The sequence below is a fragment of the Melozone crissalis genome, unplaced genomic scaffold (assembly GCF_028551555.1).
Source record: "Melozone crissalis strain CALT ecotype California unplaced genomic scaffold, PUWL_Pcris_2 ptg000027l_1, whole genome shotgun sequence".
NCBI classification, from domain to species: Eukaryota; Metazoa; Chordata; class Aves; order Passeriformes; family Passerellidae; genus Melozone; species Melozone crissalis.
Window position 1 is genome coordinate 46,981,257 of NW_026535805.1, and position 20,269 is coordinate 47,001,525.

At 37.6% G+C, this 20,269-nt stretch overlaps 1 protein-coding gene across 1 annotated transcript in view; it reads left to right on the top strand.

Annotated features, from left to right (window-relative positions):
* Window positions 1-18,850, top strand: part of MAN1A1 (mannosidase alpha class 1A member 1) — a 139,321-nt gene extending 120,471 nt beyond the window's left edge. Inside the window, exons 9-12 of the mRNA XM_054280111.1 lie at window positions 7,970-8,189; window positions 9,042-9,214; window positions 14,562-14,677; window positions 15,333-18,850. Of these exons, the coding sequence (XP_054136086.1) occupies window positions 7,970-8,189; window positions 9,042-9,214; window positions 14,562-14,677; window positions 15,333-15,459 (636 nt within the window). The 3' untranslated portion in view covers window positions 15,460-18,850. The remainder of the gene's footprint in view (window positions 1-7,969; window positions 8,190-9,041; window positions 9,215-14,561; window positions 14,678-15,332) is intronic.
* The last annotated feature ends 1,419 nt before the right edge of the window (window positions 18,851-20,269 follow it).

Genomic DNA, 20,269 nt, shown 5'->3' on the forward strand with positions numbered 1-20,269 from the left:
TAAAAGCAATAACTAAGATGTCAGGCTAGATTTAAAAACTGCTTCTGCTTGCCATGAAAATGCATTTATGGCTGAAGCCATTGAAAGAGTTTATTCCTAATGGGAAAAGGGACCAAGATCGTCTTATTTTGAATACCAGAGCATAGTATGAATGTATAAGGCCATCAGAGGGCTTCATAAACTGTAGAATTCACACAAAAAGACAAGTGAATGTATTTTTAATGTAAGTTATTTTTTCTCTTTTGAAAAGTAATACAAATAATGTCCTGCTTGACATAATACATGAAATAAGAGATCTTTCTAAACTGGTTTCAATGGGTAGCATGCAACATTTAGTTACGGAACAAATGTGTATTCAGCTTTTTGCTATATTTTGAAGAAATAACTGCCAATAGAATAATCCATCAGTCTTTGCAAGTATCCAGGACAGGAATCATCTCACTCTTCTCAGTTAACAAGCTGATCTCTGAGACACAATTGAGTAGGTTTGTAAGAGAACATGATAATTTAGAGCAAAAATGGACCTTGTGGGTTCACTTTATCTAGTCTAGCAACAGCCGTGTCACAAGCAACTGCATCAAATCCTCTCCTCTTAAATGTGCCAGCCCTCATTTCCTAAGCTGAAGGGCAATTTTCCCTCTCTTCCTGTAAATAGGTTGTCTCACACTTGAGGCCTGATGGTCAGGTACCTTTTTCAAGTTTTCCCATTACATTTATTTATGGTCATTTCTGCAATCCGTCTGCATCTTGCATATATATTTATTCTCTCTCTCTGACACTGCCTGCATCACTTTCTCAGTGTAGTTCTAGACAAGTGGCATATCTAGAGGCTGTAAAGAGAATGGTAACTCACCCCAGAAGAACTTCAGAGGAAAAGGGCGAATCCTCACCAGCACTTCCCAAGCAGCTCAGTTAAGTGCAGCCCTGTGGTTACAGTGAGGTAAAGCAGCTGCTTTCTGCACTTTTACCTTGAGTCAGGGTAGCTAGTTCCCTTTTAGACATCAAGATTGTTTATTCTTTCTTCATGTGTAACAACTGCTCAGATGATCCTAAGAAGAATACAAATGATTTCTGCAGAACATAGCACTGGAACTGGGAACAATGGATATGGCCAAAAGAGGAACATGTGTTGTGAAGCAGTGCCACGGCCACTCTGCCAGATTTCAACACCATTTCAGAAATTGCTGCTAGGCTGGATTACACAATTAAGCAATGCTGGCAATGCAGTAAACTTCTGTCAAAAGAGGAAAAAGTAATTTCTGGCCTCAGGATTCAGACAGAAAATATATAGAATTACTTTTTTCAGGGGGGTTTAATTTTTTTTTGGCACATTGCTAACTTTGGAGGCTAGCTTTGATATATGCCAGAGGTAGTGATTGGGGGATTTTGGGTGTATTTAACTGTCAGCATTAAGTAGTGAATATTTTTCAGAGCTGTTGATTTCAGCCTTTCAGAAAAATAAAAAAAAAAAAAAAATCCATGGAGACTCCTTTCTCCTTGAAAGGAGAGGGAAAACAAACTGTTGTTAGCAAACTGAAAACATGATATTGGCAGACAGGCCTTTTTCATCTCTGGAACTTCATGAGGATCTGTTTAACTGAGGTGACAGTCTGGTGGCTAGTTTGTGCTGTCTGCAGTCTCCATTAATCTGCTTGAAGGGGTTTGCTTTGTGATCGTAGTGGTCTTAAAAACTGCATAACTGATGTGGACAATGAGAGAACTGCAACAACTCAAACATAATGATTTGTCATACTGGGTAAAGCTAAAAGTGATTAATGTATTGAATATTTAATACTTAAGCATTTCTTGGCATTGAAGAAAATACATAAATGGGGCAGGCAGGATGCTGCAATAGCAGCCCATCTTAGAATGAAACAGTTGGTACCCAGCATTCCCACTGCATACTTTGTTTTGGGGCTTTGTTTTGGTGTAGGAGGTGGGAGGCAACTTAACTGAATGTAACTTAAATGTGCTAAAATCAATAAACAGGCAGTTTTGTCAGCTGTCATGTTTAAAATACTTATCAGCCAGCTGCACTGGTGTTGTGCACATAGTGATAGTATGGCTGCATTGTGTAGGAACACAAGATTCATTACACTGAGCACACCAGAACGTCCAGAGGACTCACTGCTCCTTCTCATTCTCTTCACTGCATTTCCCCTCTCAGCACAAGTTTTGAGACTCTCTACAAATGCTTACAGAAAGCACCAAGGCTAAAGACAGGCTTCTGCAGATTTTTAAATTGTTCATAATTTACTGATAACCGCACAATGTCTTACATTTCGGACCAATAAACTTTATTCAAATTTTTTGCTTGTTTATGGACTTTCAGGGGAAGCAGCAACCTTTAATGTTACTAGAAGTCTTTAAGGAGGATTTTAACTAGAAAAGTCTAAAGATAAATTGTATGGGTTTTGCTCATGGCTTTGCTCTTTTCAGAGCAGCCATGCCATTACTAGTCATGCTATTTTCCCTTCCCTTTTCTGTCAACAAAAAAAAACTTGTCAGAATCAACAGATGCCCTAGAGTATTCAGAACATGCACGATCTAACATTTTGAGAGTGACTTGATTTGATTCATGCCAGACCATTAATACTGTTTTAAAATATTAATAAATTTATTCTTCTGGTAACACACATTTAATACATTTAGAGTTAGAGCATTGGTGCTCTGAGCGACACTAATAGATATATAGAGGGAAAAAAATATTTTCAAACACAAGTAAATGATCAGCTTTCCCTTAGAACATAATCATCTTTCTTTCCCTTAGAACATAATCATCTTTATAGTGAACAAATGAATAGGTCTCACAGTATAAATGTTTGCCATTGATTCACCTTTAAAAATGTAGGTACCTCCATTATAAGTACCCATATTTCATTGCACATGTAAGCTTGTCTACATAACTTGTCTGAAGTCCAAAAGAAGTCAAGTGCTTTGGTGCTTTTAAAATGTTTCTTATATTTTGTATTTAACCAAATGAAAGTTCTTCTGTGTTCAGATTTCAGTTCTGATTTTTAAAGCTCAGTTTAGTAAGCAGTGAGGACCTCAGCATAAGACACTACTTTTCTTTGACAAAAGTATTTAAATTGTTTATAACAAGGCCTTGAGCTTCCTATTCTATCAATAAACTTTTTGTAATGAACTCATTGGAATTTGCAATAAAGGATAAATTGGATAATTGTGAAGGTTGAGAAAGAAAAGTATCTATTGCATTAGATCAACAAAACAGAGAAAATGTAAGGGAAGTAAAAAAGGAACAAGAAAGCAATTTACTTAGAAATTCACAGAATGTAAATCTGCAGTAATCCTGACCTGCTGCTCTGTGCTGTTTCAAAGCAATAAAATGTACTGGTGCAAGCTGTAAATATTAAAAAAAATAAGTAAGCAATTGACATTATACATCTTTGAATTATTGAAAATAACACATGATAGAATTCTCTTTCATCCTCACGGTTGCTTCAAATGATCAAAATACTGTTTATGAAAATTCCTAGGGGAAGAAAAATATATTAAAAGTTTGAACAGAGATAATTTATGGTGCTTTGTTATGAAGACGCCTGCAGAGTTGTAATTATCCCCAAAACAGACATTATAAACCCTTGAAACTTAGAATCATATTTCTGAAGTTTCAAATTTATTAAGGTACAGAAATATGGAACTGTCTTGCTGAGCAGTTTTATCTCCAGCTACAGTGACATCTTGAGGCAGGAAATGAAACCACCTGGGTTTTGTTAAAACAGCAGTAATCATTGAAATTCATTAATCATATTTAAGAAGATACTGTAAAAGGAGAAGTAAAATGCCTAAGAGCTAGAGGTAGCAGAACTGTGGGGTCACATTGCTGTTTGAGGTTTGTAATTTGTTATCTCAGCTCCTCCAGCAGAGGTAACACTTCTGTGGCACATGTCTATGTGGAATTTGAGCAGCCTTGAGGAGCAGATCGGTTTTCCTAAGAAGGCTCCACCTGTGCTCTACAGGCATCTCAGTGTTTTTGTTACCTGTCAGTGTAATCCACCAGGAGAACCCCTGTAAAAATAAGCTTATTGATTAGTTTTTAACTCATTTGAACAGAGGGATGATTCAGTTCTAGATCTTCTCTGTTTCCCTGTGAACCATACATTCTGAACAACTCAAAGGTAAATGAAGGACTTTGCAACCACAAAATCACATCAGGGATGGACTGAAGGGGGTGGTGAAGACATCATGTAAGATGTGTGAAAAGCTTCAAGACGTGAAGAACTGAATGAAGAAGAATGGTTGTTTATTAGGAGGGGCCAATTCTGCTTAATTTTGCAAGGTTAAGAACTGGCAGTATGATGCATAGGTTAAGGAAAAGGTTGATAAGCAGAGAGCACTAAACATATTGCCTTAACAATGAGGGCAGGAGGGGAAGGAAATCAGGTTGGGAAAAACTGAAGAGTTTCTTCTTTATGCTGTCAATAACAGAGATTACACAAATGTGCAATTTGCAGTCCTGTAGTTGAAACCATTCCTAATATCTCATTCACTGTGACAGATAGGCAAGGGCATAATTTTAATGTGCAGACTCATGAGAAAGATGCCAGTAGTAATGCAAGGAGCACTTGAGTCACAATTCAAACTGTAAAAAGCACTGTTAGTGTTTCTAATGGAGTGCACAAGCATTTATACAGTTGTTGTGTCGAAGGAATAATTTCCCACAAGATGGAGAAAAAGGTAATTTGGCTGAAGGCTTTACTGCAATGAGGTATGTAAGCAAAGTCTTAGGTGAAAGCTAAAAAAGAAAAATTGCCAGGAACTGTATTAGCTGTAAAAAGTTACTCTGGCTCTAGGAGCTTATGGGTGCATGACATATTGTATACCATACCAGCTTTACATGCAGCAAATGTATTTCTCTAAATGTCCATAAAATGTTTATTTACCTTTAGTTTTCCCCTCCTTATCTGTCCACTACAGCCTCAAATCAGGTTGTCTTCATTTTTTTGCTTCATTTTTTTTTTTCCACTCCCAGGTAGCATCTGCTATTGCTTCCTTTAGTGACATATATTTGTAACTACCTTTCACTTGCTCAGAACTTGAAAGCTTTCAGGGATGGGGCTTACACAACTTCTCCAGGCTACAAGTTCCAGTGCCTCACCGCCCTCCCAGGAAAGAACTTTTTGCTGATGTCTCATCTAAACCTACCCTCTTTCAGTTTGAAGCCGTTCCCCCTTGTCCTGTCACTATATGCCCTTGTAAAAAGTCCCTCTCCATCTTTCCCGTGGGCTCCCTTTGGGTACTGGAAGGCTGCAGTTAGGTCAGCTCAAAGGCACCTCTTCTCCAGGCTGAACAATCCCAATTCTGTCAGCCTTTCCTCATAGGAGAGGTGCTACATCCCTCCACCTGATCTGAAAACAGTGCAGGAAGGAATTATTTGTAGTTGGGGAGCAAGTTGAAATAGACCTGCAATTCCAATAGATGTGTCTCTTGAAGCGAGTACATAATTATATCAAAATAAAAATGAGTTTATTTTAAGTATGAAATTCAGAATCAATTGTACCAGACAGATATTTTCACTTGGGTGGATCTTCGTCACCACACTACATATTCTCCTTTTAAGATAATTTGTTTTACTCACTTGATTTCCCTGCCAGAACTGCACCCAAAGCACTGCAGACAGCACATAGCCTTCCTCTACAGGAACATAACCCTTCCTTCCTATCCTGCTCTTAAACCTCAGCTTTCATGTCTAGGTAAAAATGCAGAGTGACCTAGCATGCTCTTAACAAAGACATACACACTGCAAAGGTGTTATCAGGCACCCAGGGACCCAGGATGGTACAAAGCATGACAAGGCAACCTGAGTGTCTATAATATATCTAATAACTACCTCATAAAAATAACTTTAAATAAGATGGTTACATAAGAAAATAACTTTTAATAGAGATATGTAATAGTTCTTAATAGGGCCCATTTATAAAACAGAGATGATTTGCTTTACTAAACACGAATACTTAAATTGGAAATATATTTTTATTTTGTGACATTCTTGGTATCAATCAACATCAATTTGTTAGTTTCTTAACACCAGTTTCCTAGAATAATTTAAAAACTCTTAGAAGTCATCCTTTTTTATCCTAAACTTTAATGTTGATCCAGAAGAGAGGGAAAAAAGTTCTAACACTAATTGGTATCACAAAATCCATTTTTACACTACAAGAATCAACTCTGGTCTAGTTAATATAGTTCAAAAGTGCATCATTGCTGTTATGTCAGGCAGATACAGTAATACTTCGTTCTGGTTTTCAGTTGTAACTTCAAATAAAATGCAACATAGGTAAATTTAGTTATCAATCTATTTTTATGGTTGCTTACTTTTTAAATAAATTCTGATCCAACAGCTAAGTGACCAGTAGAGTTGTTGCCTATTTTTAGAACTGTTGTTTTGGTGAGATGGGAAATACCCTGCTGAAAGGTTAAATGAAATGTCATTAAAGTTTTTCCTTTCTCATCTTGGTTTTAGGTAGCTTATTGTTAGAATGCCCAAATAGGTCTGAAAGCTATTTCCTGCAAAATTATTGTGTGTTTTCTTACCTTTCCCCTTTCACATCTAATTCCTCTTTTTATAGGTTAAATTACACAGGATTTTTAAAAGCAGAATTTGTTTAAAGCACAGGAATTTTCATTATTTACTTCTGCTTTAAAATTTAGGTATGTTTTCCAGTAGGTACTTAGTAGTAAAAGCATGCAATCAAGGTGGGAACAAGGGGTGGAGGAGTTTTCTGAGCTAATAGTGGCTCTGGATCTGGGCAGAAAACATCCTTACTAAGTGCTTTGCACTCATATTACTGGAAAATAAAGTATAGTTTTCAATGTGATGTTCTTGGCAGAAAAAAACCCCAGTATGTAAAAACTGCAGTTATTCTGCTGTTTCTAATTTAGAGAGGATTTTTCATGCTTATAGGAACAACCTTTACAAATGCTTAAATGGGGGAAAGCATTACTACAATCACTACTTCCTGTTTATAAAACTTTTTTTAAAATCCTGGCTTTTTTGTTAATAGTTTTCTGTAGTGATATTTTTTAATGGTTTTTCCCTTATATAATGCATGTTGAGTACTGTTTCTGGATATTATGATTTCAACAGGACAACCAGAGCACTAATGGATAGCTGAATGTATGACAGAGTTTTCTCCTCTCCGTTGCTTCTTTTAAAGAGTAATACCTTTCTTTCCTTGTGGGCTTCTAATTAATGTGCTCTTCTCCATCTCCTCTCTCATTTTAATTCTGTTCCTCCCATGATAGCAGGCTGCCTTCCTGGATTTTGTAATTAGTGACCATACATTGCTAACATCATCAACTTCCAGTTCCCTCTAGATTTGTGTATTCTTATTCTGCTTAAGGTTTTTTTTCCAGAGATCTCAGTGAGACTGTGCTCTTGATAGATAAGTGGAGGATTTCAGTTTGGGAGGGGAAACTCACTGGACTTTGGGAATGCCATCTAGACTCAGAGGCCTAACATCATTCACTGCACACACTGAGTCATGTGTTTTGAATATGAGTTATGGCTGCATATAATTTACATTAAATTATATCAATAACCACCTCCTTTAAGTCAGAGTTAAAATGAGAAATACAGAAGCTGAAGTGATGGCTAATAACTATTGAAAGTTAAATTACTATTGAAAGCTAAATTACCTGAAACTGCACAATGCAAAAGGGGGAAAAATAAAATATTTCAAAATTTGAAGTGTATTTGGTAGGTCTTTCCAACATTTTTATAAAACATACCCTGTAAATTGCTTGAAGTTGAAGCAAAATTAGTCATCGTTACTGATGTGTGTTCATCTCCCTTGGTTTGGCTGACTTTGAAGTTATGCTGGCTCCTATTATCCATTTCACTTTATGAGCAAAGGCAATACAGAGCGAAAACAACCAGCATCCAAGACAGCTTTGTCCTTGGTACTTTTCCAAGTGGCCTTTGGTTTGAGATGGTGTCCTCCTGCAGGCCATAGAGACGCACCTCATCCGAAAGTCCAGCGGGGGCCTGACGTACATCGCCGAGTGGAAGGGCGGATTGCTGGAACACAAGATGGGACACCTCACTTGTTTTGCTGGAGGCATGTTTGCTCTGGGAGCAGATGGAGCCCCCAGTGACAAGACAGGCCACCACATCGAGCTGGGTGCTGAAATTGCCAGGACTTGCCATGAATCCTACGACCGCACGCGTGAGTACCACGTTGCAGAGTCTGGCTGCACGGCTTGCCCCCATGAAGGCAGCCACTGGTGGTTTTGCATGAAGCTGAATGAAAATTGTAGCACAGTGAGAAGTGTTCATCCCTTCTGAGCAAATGCTGCCTTGCTTTAAGAGTAGCTTTTAAAATGGTTGCTCTGTTTTATAAATAATTTCTGTGCACCTGAAGTGTATCTCCTCACTGTAGTAATTGACGTTACAATTACATAACAGTAATTAACAAGGTTCTTTCATTATGCCAATTTCTGTATAGCTGAATACAAGTAATAGAAGGACTCTGTTCATTTATGCATCAACATAGGTATTACTCATGTTTTATGCACAAAAGAATATTTTGCACTCACTTCTGTTGATGCAACGCTGCAAACAATAGAATTGCACAAAGAAAGTGGATTTCTGTACAGGAAATTTCTTTGGATTTTATCATCTTCTTATAGAAATAACCCTGGCAGCATTTCATGTCCCAGAATGTATTTTCCAGTTTGATATAGAAAAGTAAATATCCTCATCTTTTAGGCAAAATTTCACTTGTTGCTAGTTACACGAAGTCTTCCAGAATGCAAATGTTAGCATCACTGTTCAAACTGAAACTGCCATTTAAGGCATTGGTGAAGAACAGCTCTCTCCTACTCCAAATTATTTATAAAATATCAAAACCAGGAGGAACTGCAGTATCTTTCATAAATTATATTGTTCTGGGTAACCTGGCTTTGTGCCACATAAAAGCCTAGCTTGATTTGGTAATTTGGGGAGTTTGATTTGGTTACATAATTTGAAACTTTTTTTTTAATGCCTTTATTTTAGTCTGTGCTTTTTTATTGGCTAGGAATGAAACTGGGACCAGAAGCCTTCAGGTTTGATGGTGGTGTTGAGGCCATTGCTACAAGACAAAATGAAAAATACTACATCCTCCGACCAGAAGTCATAGAGACCTACATGTACATGTGGCGCCTCACTCACGATCCAAAGTACAGGGAGTGGGGATGGGAAGCTGTTGAGGTAATGTTCTATTGGACTTCTTTGCTGTTAAATCCTAGTAATATTGTTAAGTGAGCTATTGAATGATAGCTGGACATTGTTCAGCAGTTGGAAGCTGAATATTTATTTTAAATCAGGGATATCAATTCAGATTTCCAGGAATTCATTTGCCAAATAGATGACATTTTGACAAAATCAAAAAATGCTGATATTATATAATAGAAAAGTACCTTGTTATTTCTCCATCTTAAATGCTTCTAGGATTAGGGGTCATATTTGGATGTACTGTCCCACTTGTTGGGTGTTGCTGCATGTGAATGGAAAGTGCATACACGTGTCAGATTTGAGCCTTGGATATGGAAATAAGTTTTACGAAATGTATTTTCATTAATAGTATGAAGGTGATTTCAATTAAGGTGACAAAGACCAGGATGAAGGACTAGATAGTACCAAACATAAAACCATGACATTTTCAAGAAACATAAGTTATATGGACAAAACTCCCTAAGTGACAGCAGTTTCTTATAGATTTGAATTTTTTGTGCCACTGGCCTTTGAGCTCCAAGCAGTCATGCTGAACCTGGCTATTTGTGTTTGTCTAGCACAAGCCTTCCAAAAGGGCAGCTGGTCTGCACTGCAAAGAATGGGCTTGCCAAATCCATTGTTTACCTTATTTCAGCAGTTAATCACTCTTACTCTTAAGGCTGAGAGCCTTTAGATTTACCACGTTTCATCCTCCAGGTATGGGTCCTTATTACACTTCTCTGGAGTTCACTTCTCTCCTCCTCACACTGACATTGCCCTTGCTAAATTAGCTGACATCTGACAGGAAATACAGCAAGCAGAAGAACATTATTTTTCTGTCTCTGTGTACTTAAGAAAAATGAAAAAAAATCAAAACTCTCTGCAGTATTTTGTTGACAGTGACCTCTCTTGTGCACATGTATTGCTTTCCAGGATTTCAAAAATATCCTGGTTTTCAGTTTACCCAACACCTTGTTTCTAGAAGTGTATGATTACAACCTTCTTGGAGGGGCTTACACCACTAGTCATAGAAGGTTGCTCTGCTCTGAGGGTAGAACATGTAGACTTGTGCCCTCCAATTTCTCATCCCTAAGGGACCCTGCTAGAGAGCTGTTACTGGGTTATGACCCCATAAACCCAACTCCCTCCACAGCAACTAAGATCTCTAAATGCATTCAGTATTCACTGTGTAGATATTGATCATATCAGAAATGTTGTGCAAATGTTGTTGAGCATTGTGGAAAAAAGGTTATTTCAATTCAGGTAATTAGATATCCTCCAGGAATTAAATGTAAAGCAAAATCTGCTTTCCCAAAAAGAATAGTAGTATTACCTCTGCTTATACTCTCAAACTTCTTTCCTGAATATTCACAATTGTTCCATGCCTGCATTGAGCCCTGTATTTAGATAGGTAGAGAGCAGTTATTTAGGGCATTGTATTTGCCTCCCTCAGGTGTTGGCTCTGGGGGGCCCTGAAACAATATGCTTCTGAATTACTAATTCCAAAGCAATTTGGGTTTTAAAACCTCTAATTTAGAGGGCTGTTCCCTTACTTTCTTCTTTGCTAACACCACCCATAGGCACACATTTTACTACTGGAATCTTCCAAGGCAGATTATAATTGGCATATTTACAATGGCTGTTTGTGGAAGTCATCCCATCAGGCTTCAGCAATGCCAACTGTTCCTTCTCCAGGAGATGTTTTTCCTGACTCATTGTTACTGCCCACACTGATAACATTGTTATAAACAATTGAAATGTTTCCCTTATTATTATTCTTTACCCATTTGGTTCAGTTTGTTTGTGTTTCTTTCAGGTTCGTACACTTGTTTACCTCCTTCTCACTCCCCACGTGTCCCTTGTTTAACATTCTTGTGGTTATTCTCAATCTGGCTCCAACACAGCCAGATGGGTGTGGGAGATGCAGCTGGTCCCATTCTGCCCAGGGCACATCTTCCACTCTCCAAATGTGCAGTTGGGTGTTTCACAAAAACAAATCTTGCAGCTTTCCAGAACTTATGCAGTCAGTTGTAGGCTTAAAATCTTTTTTCTTTCCGTTCTCTCTTGGAGCTCGGAACATACAGCTCCACCTAATACAGTATTTTTTTGTTACAGCACATATCATGCTAGCTTGCCATAACCATGTCATAAATTCTGTTCCGTCTTGCTCCTTAATGCTGCCCCAAAGAGCACCTGACCCATTCTGTCCTTGGGGAAACCCCCAGCCGCTGAGGGCCATTGGTTTAATTATCAGTACCTGTTGCACAAAGTGGAACCTGAGACTGAAACAAGAAAAAAGAGGAAACTAACGATCAGACCATTTGGGTTTTGTCCAAAAAAAGTTGTTCTTCATGTGTTTCATGTCCAATTTTAACTCATTACTCTGGCGATGAGAACTCATTAGGTTTTTTTGCAGGGCCTTTGTAGTAGAAAAGGAGGCAGGTTTAGAGTCATGACTTCTAAACTCTCTGACAAGTCTCTTAAGTCTTTCTCTAACTTTATAGACTAAAAATATGCTATAGCCTGTCCTTTTTTTTTTTTTTTGTGAATTTTCTTTGCCGCTTTGAGTCCAAGATAATTTTGTATGTACTTCGGCAGCTGGAGAAAATGCAGTTATGACCACCAGCAATATCCACTTTTACTGAGTCAGAAAGGTTTTATCAGCTTAGCTCATGAAAGCCTCCCTCTCTGCATTATAAATGTGGCACATATTTTAAATTTGTATCACTTCCTTTGTTTTCCCCTTTATGATAGTTTGAGACTGTCAGCCAGTTTTCACTGTGCTTGATGTTTTCCATTACTGAATCATAACTGATCCTAGCCACCCTCATTTCCTGAGAACTGCTTATTTAAAATGTGCTTGATTGTTTCTTCCTGCCCACCACTACCCCTATCACAGTGAACATCACAGTGCTCTCAAATGGCAGGAGAGGGCACAAAAGCCCATCACTGCCAGGATGGCTGACAACCTAGAGCCTTTTTATCCTCCTAATCCTGCAGGTGGATGTCCTGTTCCTTTAGTTAGGTGGAAAGTAGCTTTGAGGGATGAGATGCTTCATATTTGCATCAAGCAGATACCACCAGAAGGCAAACATGGGGCAAGTTAACCCCTTAGTTTACATCATAGCAGTGCCTCCAGGTACCTTTATGATGGCTCTGAACTCAGAGAATGCTCAAAGTACATTAGAGCATATAAATGGTAAATGCAATTTGCTTTTATTTTACCTCATCCTGTTTAGAATGCAGATATTTCCTTGCGCAGTAGCCTTATCCTTCAAGTTCTGCTTCTGCTGTGCCTTGAAAAGCATCATCTTTTGTTTGACATTGAAAATCCAGACACAGATGCAGAATTTGGAATTCGTTGCAGGTTGAAGTATACAAGAGGGAAGGAATACCAGCCAGAGGAAATTAGTTCTTTAAACTTAAGTATATTTGTCATTTAGTAGAAGTGTCCAGGAAAATTAAAGAACCTAAGGACACATAAAAAAAGACAAATAGGCTGTTATACTTTAAAGGATCTCTTCTGGAGAAAAATCCCTTTTAAATATATCATAGGCTTACTCTCCAGTGAAAACCAAGGAGAGCCTGACGTGCAAGCCAAATGTGTGCACACAGCTACAGGGACTCCAGAAAAATCAAGGACATTTAGGATATCCACTCACAGCAAAACACAGATCTTAAAGAGCCTTTAGAGCAGGGGAAGGTGATGAATAGTTCAGTAATTATTAGTGACTCTTAGTCCCATCTGTCTTCAGAAAATACTTATTCTGCCTAGTTTAGATATATCCTCTGCCTTGCTTTTTTAGCTTGTGTGTTTTGAAATGCAGCATCTTTCCCTAAATAAAATAAAATCTACACATCCTGTACTCACTTCAGTGGTATTTGTAGTAACTTCAGAAAGGGAGGAACCAGTTATCTCCTGGCTCTCTCTTGGAGAGAATAAAGCCCCAGGTATTTCTGCCTGAAAGTTGCTGTTCCAATGCCATCTCCACAGAAAACACCTTGTTTCAACAGTAGTGTGGTCCTGAGTGAATGCAGCCATCCACAATCCTTACTGTCATTTTCATTGCAGGAAGTTATTTAGGGCTAAGTAACATTTTCTTAATTTGGTTTTGAATAATGAGTTGTTTTAAATATAATCATCCTAAATTCTCTTTACTCCTTCCTTATGCTGTCTGATACCAGAGAGTTGTTGTAAAAGTGAAGAAAAATGAATGTAGTAAGAATACTTGTAGCCTTGTTAAATACATAAATTATTAGTAAAAAACCCTATTAATTAATATTTTAAATATAGTAGTGATAAGATAACCAATATTCAAATGAGGTATTGGATAGCAGTATTAAAGAAGTTATGGCTCATATATATGCATATAGGTACCACCTTTCTATTGCAAACACCTAATATAAAGAAAAGCAACAAAATTTATTAAATAGTCTTACTGTATATACCTTCTACAGTTCCAGTATCTTTTTTGCCATTTTATATATACTCTTCATCTGATCTTTTTTCTCCTTCATAAATATAGGACATTCCTGTGGGCAGAAAAGGTGGCCCATGTACTCCTTTTTATTGTGAAATAGGAATCAGTCATCTGTTTTACACCTTTTAACTGAATGAAGGGTTTGGAAACTAGCTAGAAAAAAATACATTGTTACTGTTACAGCTAAATTATGTTGTGTTAAGTCCTGGCTTTCTATCTATGCCTGTGTTATAGACAAAGCTTTTTCAGAGAGATAGCGAAGAAAAATATGAGTGCTGCACAAGAGAAATTCAGTCAGAGCCCAATATCAGTGGTTTCCCATTGAAAAATTAAATAATTGCAAAGAGAAGCCGTATAACTTACACAGAAAATGGAGAGTTGCCTTTCCTTTTTTTGAAGGGATTTGCAGGAGCTAAGGAAAAGACTGATCGTTAGTATGGTGTTCAATCATGTTACAATCATTTTAAGTACCAAACTATGACCAGAAAAGGTATAGGTAACACAATTTCCAAAGGCTGAGAGACTGGGAGAGAAAGGCTATTGTTACTCCTATTAAGAATAGGAGAAAGAATATTAGTGAAAGTCCATATGTCTTTAAATCCTTATACCCATACATCTTTCCTTCTGAAAGCCAGTTTGTATTCGCTTTTTATTCATTTATTATTTTGCTTCTCTTGCTGAATATGAAATTAGGTATGCCTATGTCTTTTTTTTTTAAGAGTTTTTCTATCTGGACATTTACCAAGTTTTCACCTCTTTATCAAAAGAGTTGTGCCACTGTTTTTTGCTAGTTTTATTGCCAAACAGAAAAACTGACGTATTTATTTTGTTAATCCCACTGATTTGGGTGATCTCTGTTTCAGGCGCTGGAAAAACACTGCAGAGTCGACGGCGGCTATTCTGGCCTTAGAGATGTTTATAACAATCATGAAAGCCATGATGATGTGCAGCAAAGTTTCTTCCTTTCAGAGACACTCAAGTAAGTTGAGAAAGTTGACTTTCATTAATGTGAAGTAGTTCTGTGTATCATCTTTACAGATAAGTATTTATCATTAGTACCCTTGACACTCTCGCGTAACAAAATCTGAGTGAAATAGCAGAGCTCTTCTTAGGTGGCAGGAAGCAAAATTGCCCTTTTTTTTTCCAGTCTGTGTCAATAACCTAAATTCCCTGACTTCTGCAAATTATCTTTACTTCTGATAAAGGTACTTGATAGTTTTTGAGACATTGCATCTCCTGTCTTTGATAGGATCTAATTATATATGCCAGCACTAATGAAACAAATTGACTAGGCAGAGAACATAACAGGCTTATATTGCATACTTTTCATTTGAAAATTTTAGAAAAAGAAGAAAAAAAAAACTTCCATGGAAAGCATGCAGGGCCTGTTAAGAGAAAAAACCAAATGCTTTCATTATCTATCAACATCTCCTAAATTTTTAATGAGATTAAACTTTTGTTCTGATCTCTTCAGTTCTGGGTTTGCTTTTTTTTTTGCTGTGCAAGAAAAAATCAGTCATGCCATCTCAACAGGAAGTTTAATACTCAAGTAAATTAAAAATGAATTATTATGTGTTCTCCTGAAAATCACTTCCCTGATGTGATCTCATTTCCTGTTTTTTTTTTCTTGCCAGGTACCTGTATTTGCTGTTTTCTGAAGATGATCTTCTTCCATTTGAACACTGGGTCTTCAACACAGAGGCTCATCCTCTCCCTGTTCTTCACAAAGATGATGGGAATAAAGAAGAAAACCAGAAATAGATGAAGATTAATTTATACTTTGTTTCATTCCTTACGTTTCCAGGACTAGGGCACATGATTTGGTTTTAAATTCCTAAGTTAAATTTTTTAATCAAGTGTTTTGCAGTCTGTTTTCTTTAACAGTAAATTTTTATGAATGTACCCAATTAATTATGATAAAACCTTAATCCTCTAATTCAGATTAATACCTTCTTAGAAGTGAAATAGGGTATCTTCCTAGATTCTGCTAGGCTGCAGTGTCATTTTGGCCAAAAAAAGCAGAAGGTCTGCATGTTACTTGTTTCCTGTTATGCTTTTAATTTGACTGCAAAATTCTTCTCTCCTCTGTGAGGAGATGTATGCTTTAAGCTGTAATATTTTGCCATGTTGCAAAAAGCCATATTGAATTAAGTATAAAGACCTTTTTCTTTTTCTTTTTTTTATGTTCTATGTTAGTTTGTTTTGTGCGTCATCCAGGACAAATCTTGTGACTGTGACAGCCTCTTCTTATGCGGGTCTATCATTACTTGCTGGAGTATCTGATGTATTTCACTGTCAATGAAGTCGACATAGGGGTACTTTCATCTCATGCAGACCCAACTCTGAAACTGCAGTATGAGTTGAAGTTAGATTAAACTAGTTTCTATGGATTTAGCACATTAGTTAGCAGACCTTAGTTTTTCAGGTTTTGATTAGAATATCGTAATAGAATAAATTGTTTCCTCCCTTTTCTAGGTGGTGTTATTCTTATGTCTTTAGTCAAGCTACTATGGAGTAAAATAAGGTAATCATTTCATATTAAGAAAGGGACTATTAACCTTCTTTATATATTTAGTCCAGTAGCTTTCATTTGGTTGGTTGGCAAAAAAAAATCCACTCAACAACATTTTCCTGCAAGTTCAGATTATATCAGATACAGTCTGTTTGTTTTTCTGTTACTTTTGCAAAGATTTAGGTAGGTCCAGACTTGACACCAGGCTTGATGGTTAATTGTCACAAAGCAGTTTGATATATCTGTATGGATAAAGATGGGTGTTCAGATGCCTTGAAGAAAACCTGCCTCCTCAAAAGAAGTGAAGTAATTCAGAGGGGAAGTTATCCTGCATTGAACTAAAACTTTCTGACAACACTGCCTTGTCTTAAGTAACAGAAATGCAATGGGCTTAAAAAATATTCCTTCGAGTAGAGGCCTGGCTTATTAAGAAAGGTAACAGCTTTGCCAAAAATGTTTTGCTTTGTGGCATCACCAAAGGGAAAAAGAAATGAGGCACAATTAATTCCTGTTTCTACTTGGTTTGAAGTGGTTTACATGATTTTTAAGTCTACCTGTTTTCATTTAGTGATGGGATGACTTCCATACATTTCAGGTAGGAAAAGCCTGGCTTCCCATTCTGAGAAAGAACATTATTCATTGATTGGACTGCAGTGGAACAAACCTGGTTCTGAAGAGTAATGTTCTTGAATGGTATTTAGTAAGATAGCTCACATGTCCAGCATTGCTAATCACAGCTGAGGGAACACATTTGTTTAAGCTTTAGAGTGCATTTTTTCTGTGCTGATAGAGGTCTGCAGTGGAGGTTTTCTTAGGTAGAAGCCAAAAATAACTAATTACACTTTTATATATAGCAGCTAGAGCTTGCCCTCAAGTCTGCAAGGACAGCCTGCCTGTTGCCTCCCCTGCTGATAGAGGAGATGGCACGTGCCCCACAAGCTGCCAAAGACACTGGTGTGGGGGACAAGGCAAGGATCCACTGATGCTCCAGCACAGCTTGGCAGGGCTGGCCATTCCTGCATGAGAGTTATTGGGGCACCTTGGTGAGCCTGGGCCACCCAGCACTGGGAGAACAAATAGAAATGGATGTGCAGGTAAAGCCAGCTCACACAGAGCCAGGCACAGCGGCTCAAAACTTTGTGCTCCACTGTTTTTTTAAATTTTTATCTTCTTTTTTAAAGCATGGATTCCCTCATGGCACAGCAGGTTTCTGAACCCAGCCAAGCAAGGATGAGGTCTTGACTCTCTCCTCTGTTGAAAATCAGAAATTCTGCTGCTTTTGATTCTCCAGAATTCGTACCACTGGAGGACTATACTTAATTGTATTTCTTTATAAATAGTATTTATAAAGGAGATTTTTTTCCATCCCCTGAATCACCATAGCTGTGGAATAAAACCAAAATATTTTTTCTCTTTTTAACATGTAATAATATTTTTTTTCTTAGTTATGCTTAGTGGGTCACCTTCTGCTACTGCCTCTCACAAGTATGTGCTGCTTTAGACCTCATCTCAGTTAACTAACTACAAAAGCTCAGACAGAAACAGTCTTTGAGAAGTGTGTTTTCTAAGCCACTTTCTACATGGTTTTCTTAACCAAGGTTTGCTTCCCCCAGTGGTGATGTTGCTGGTACTGAGCAAGCTGAAGGGAAGAACGGAGAACCAGACAGGTCTTCTCCACGTTTCAAAAGCAGGCTCCAGTCACACAGCTCTATGTGCATTGGGTCTCATGTACTTAAATATAAGCATCATGGTTGTTTCCTTGTAAAACAGACATTTCCTAGTGTGGAATTTTCCTTCGCGTGGGAGTTAGGATGATCTGAAAGAGCACAAATTTGATGTGGTATTGGTATTCAGGTTGTATGTACAAACTGCACTATACTGTACTTTTTGTAAAGTAATGTAAGTAGACGAGAAGATTGTACAACGTGTAGATCTGCCAGCTGTAAGAAAAAAATTTTTCATAAACTGAGAATATATCAACTTTTCTTTTTGTTTTTAAATAACCCCGAAACACCAAAGTTAGAGCAATCATTTTTGAACAGTTCCTATTTACCACTGCTTGTTAGATCAGTAAGGTAACATGCATTTTAATTCCCATTCACTTAACTCATTTCATGGAAGTGGCTAGTGATGGTGACTTTGTGTTCCCAGTCATTCATAAGAGCAAAAGAAATTGCTCATTGTTGTGGGGGGGGGGAGGTGATGGGGGGAGAAGACAGTGACATGGACACATAATCGTTACATAAATGCACTGCCCACACTTCTTCCACTTCTTTGTAGCATAATAATGCATTTAAATCTACATATGTTGGGTCTCAAGAGGTAGAGCCCTTTAAATGGCACCAACATTGTTTCACAGGGAAAAAAAAAATTTGATTGTTTGTGAGATAAATATTGCATATGTGTTGGTTATACACAGATTTTTTGCAATGCCCAATAGCTCACTGTTTCTATGGTAACTTCATACATATCCATTTCTATCATGTATTTAAATTGGTTTTGATTTGTACATATTCCATTTAGTCTTATCATCTTTATATAAACTGAAATTATGGAATAACATAATAGATCAAGATGCTTAATTTTTAAGAACTTATATTTGTAAAAATTTCTCTATTGTGAATAAAGTCTTTTAATATATCTGTTCAACTGGTTATAGTTTTTCTTACGTGTGTTGCAGAAGTAACTACAGGAATCTGCTGCATATTCCGGTTTAGCTGCTGTACTCACACATTTTTGTCAGTACTCTGTGTACTTGTTAAGATGCTGTTCTTAATTAATGCCAGTGTATAGAATTTCTACCATTGAAATAAGTTTCTAGGATTTTTTTTTAAATAAAATTCAGCATACCAAATGTACTTTGGTAGAAAATGAGCCTGCTAATGAAAAGAGGGAAGCTGGGAAGTGGGAGGTGGCAGGCAATAAGCACAGTGAAGGTCAGTCACTACAATTCATGCTCTGCACAACCCAAGTGGGCAAAGCTAAATGCCATTTAGGAGCAAACAGCGCAGTGGAGATGACAAGGCTGTCACAGTGCCCAGTGTTACATGACCATGTAATGAAATCCTGTCGTTAGCCCATGCTCCAGAGGAGAGGGAAACAGTTGTCATAGGAACTGAAACTATATTTCGTTTCAGAAGGACATTAAGATTTCCAATCTAAATATTGAAATAACAGCTACACCTCCTGGATAACCTTGTTTTCTCTGTTTAGTAGGAAGCCTCCTCCCAAGGTGATACTGGAATAAACTGCTGTGGTTTTACAGAACAGTCTCAGTAGTATCAATTCCTGTCAAAAGACTTACTCATTAGACCTGCTTAAATCATTTTTGAGGGCAGCTCTGAGATTTTTTGCAGCAGTTTCAGCTACACAGTGAAGTCCTTGGGGCAGTCAGGAGACAGTGCCCTCCTGCAGCCGGCCCCAGCACTAGACAAAGGCAAACATGAACTAATGCAAACCTTCCTGCAGACTGGGATTCAGAAGAGATGTAAACACAAGCCTGGGTTAGAATTTCAACCAATTCACTCTCCATAATTGGATGCTTGGTGTGGTTTGTTTTCTGCAGGGGGAAAGGGAACTAGAGCTGAGTTGACAATTAGTCAAGACAAACAGGATTTGCCCCATTTGCATTGCCCTATGGCCTTGCTCTATCGCAAGAGGAACTCAGCACTCACACAGCAGCATCTGCTATGGAAACAGCCCTTCATCTGATCCGCCTTAATCTTGGGATTAGTCTGTCCTAGTTGAGCTCAAATGCAGGAGGAGAGATTACACATTGAAAAGCAAACTGCCAAACCCAGAAATGGTCGCTGAGATTCAAGAGTTCCGCTCTGAATATGTGGAATTTGCAGGCAACCCCAATAAGGGAAGAGATGAGAATCTTGACTCCATGTTTCAGAAGGCTGATTTATTATGATATTATATGATTGATATTATATATGATATGATATGATATGATATGATATGATATGATATGATATTAAAAATTATATACTAAAACTATACTAAAGAAAGAGAAAGGAGACATCAGAAGGCTAGAAAGGAAAGGAAAGGGATAAT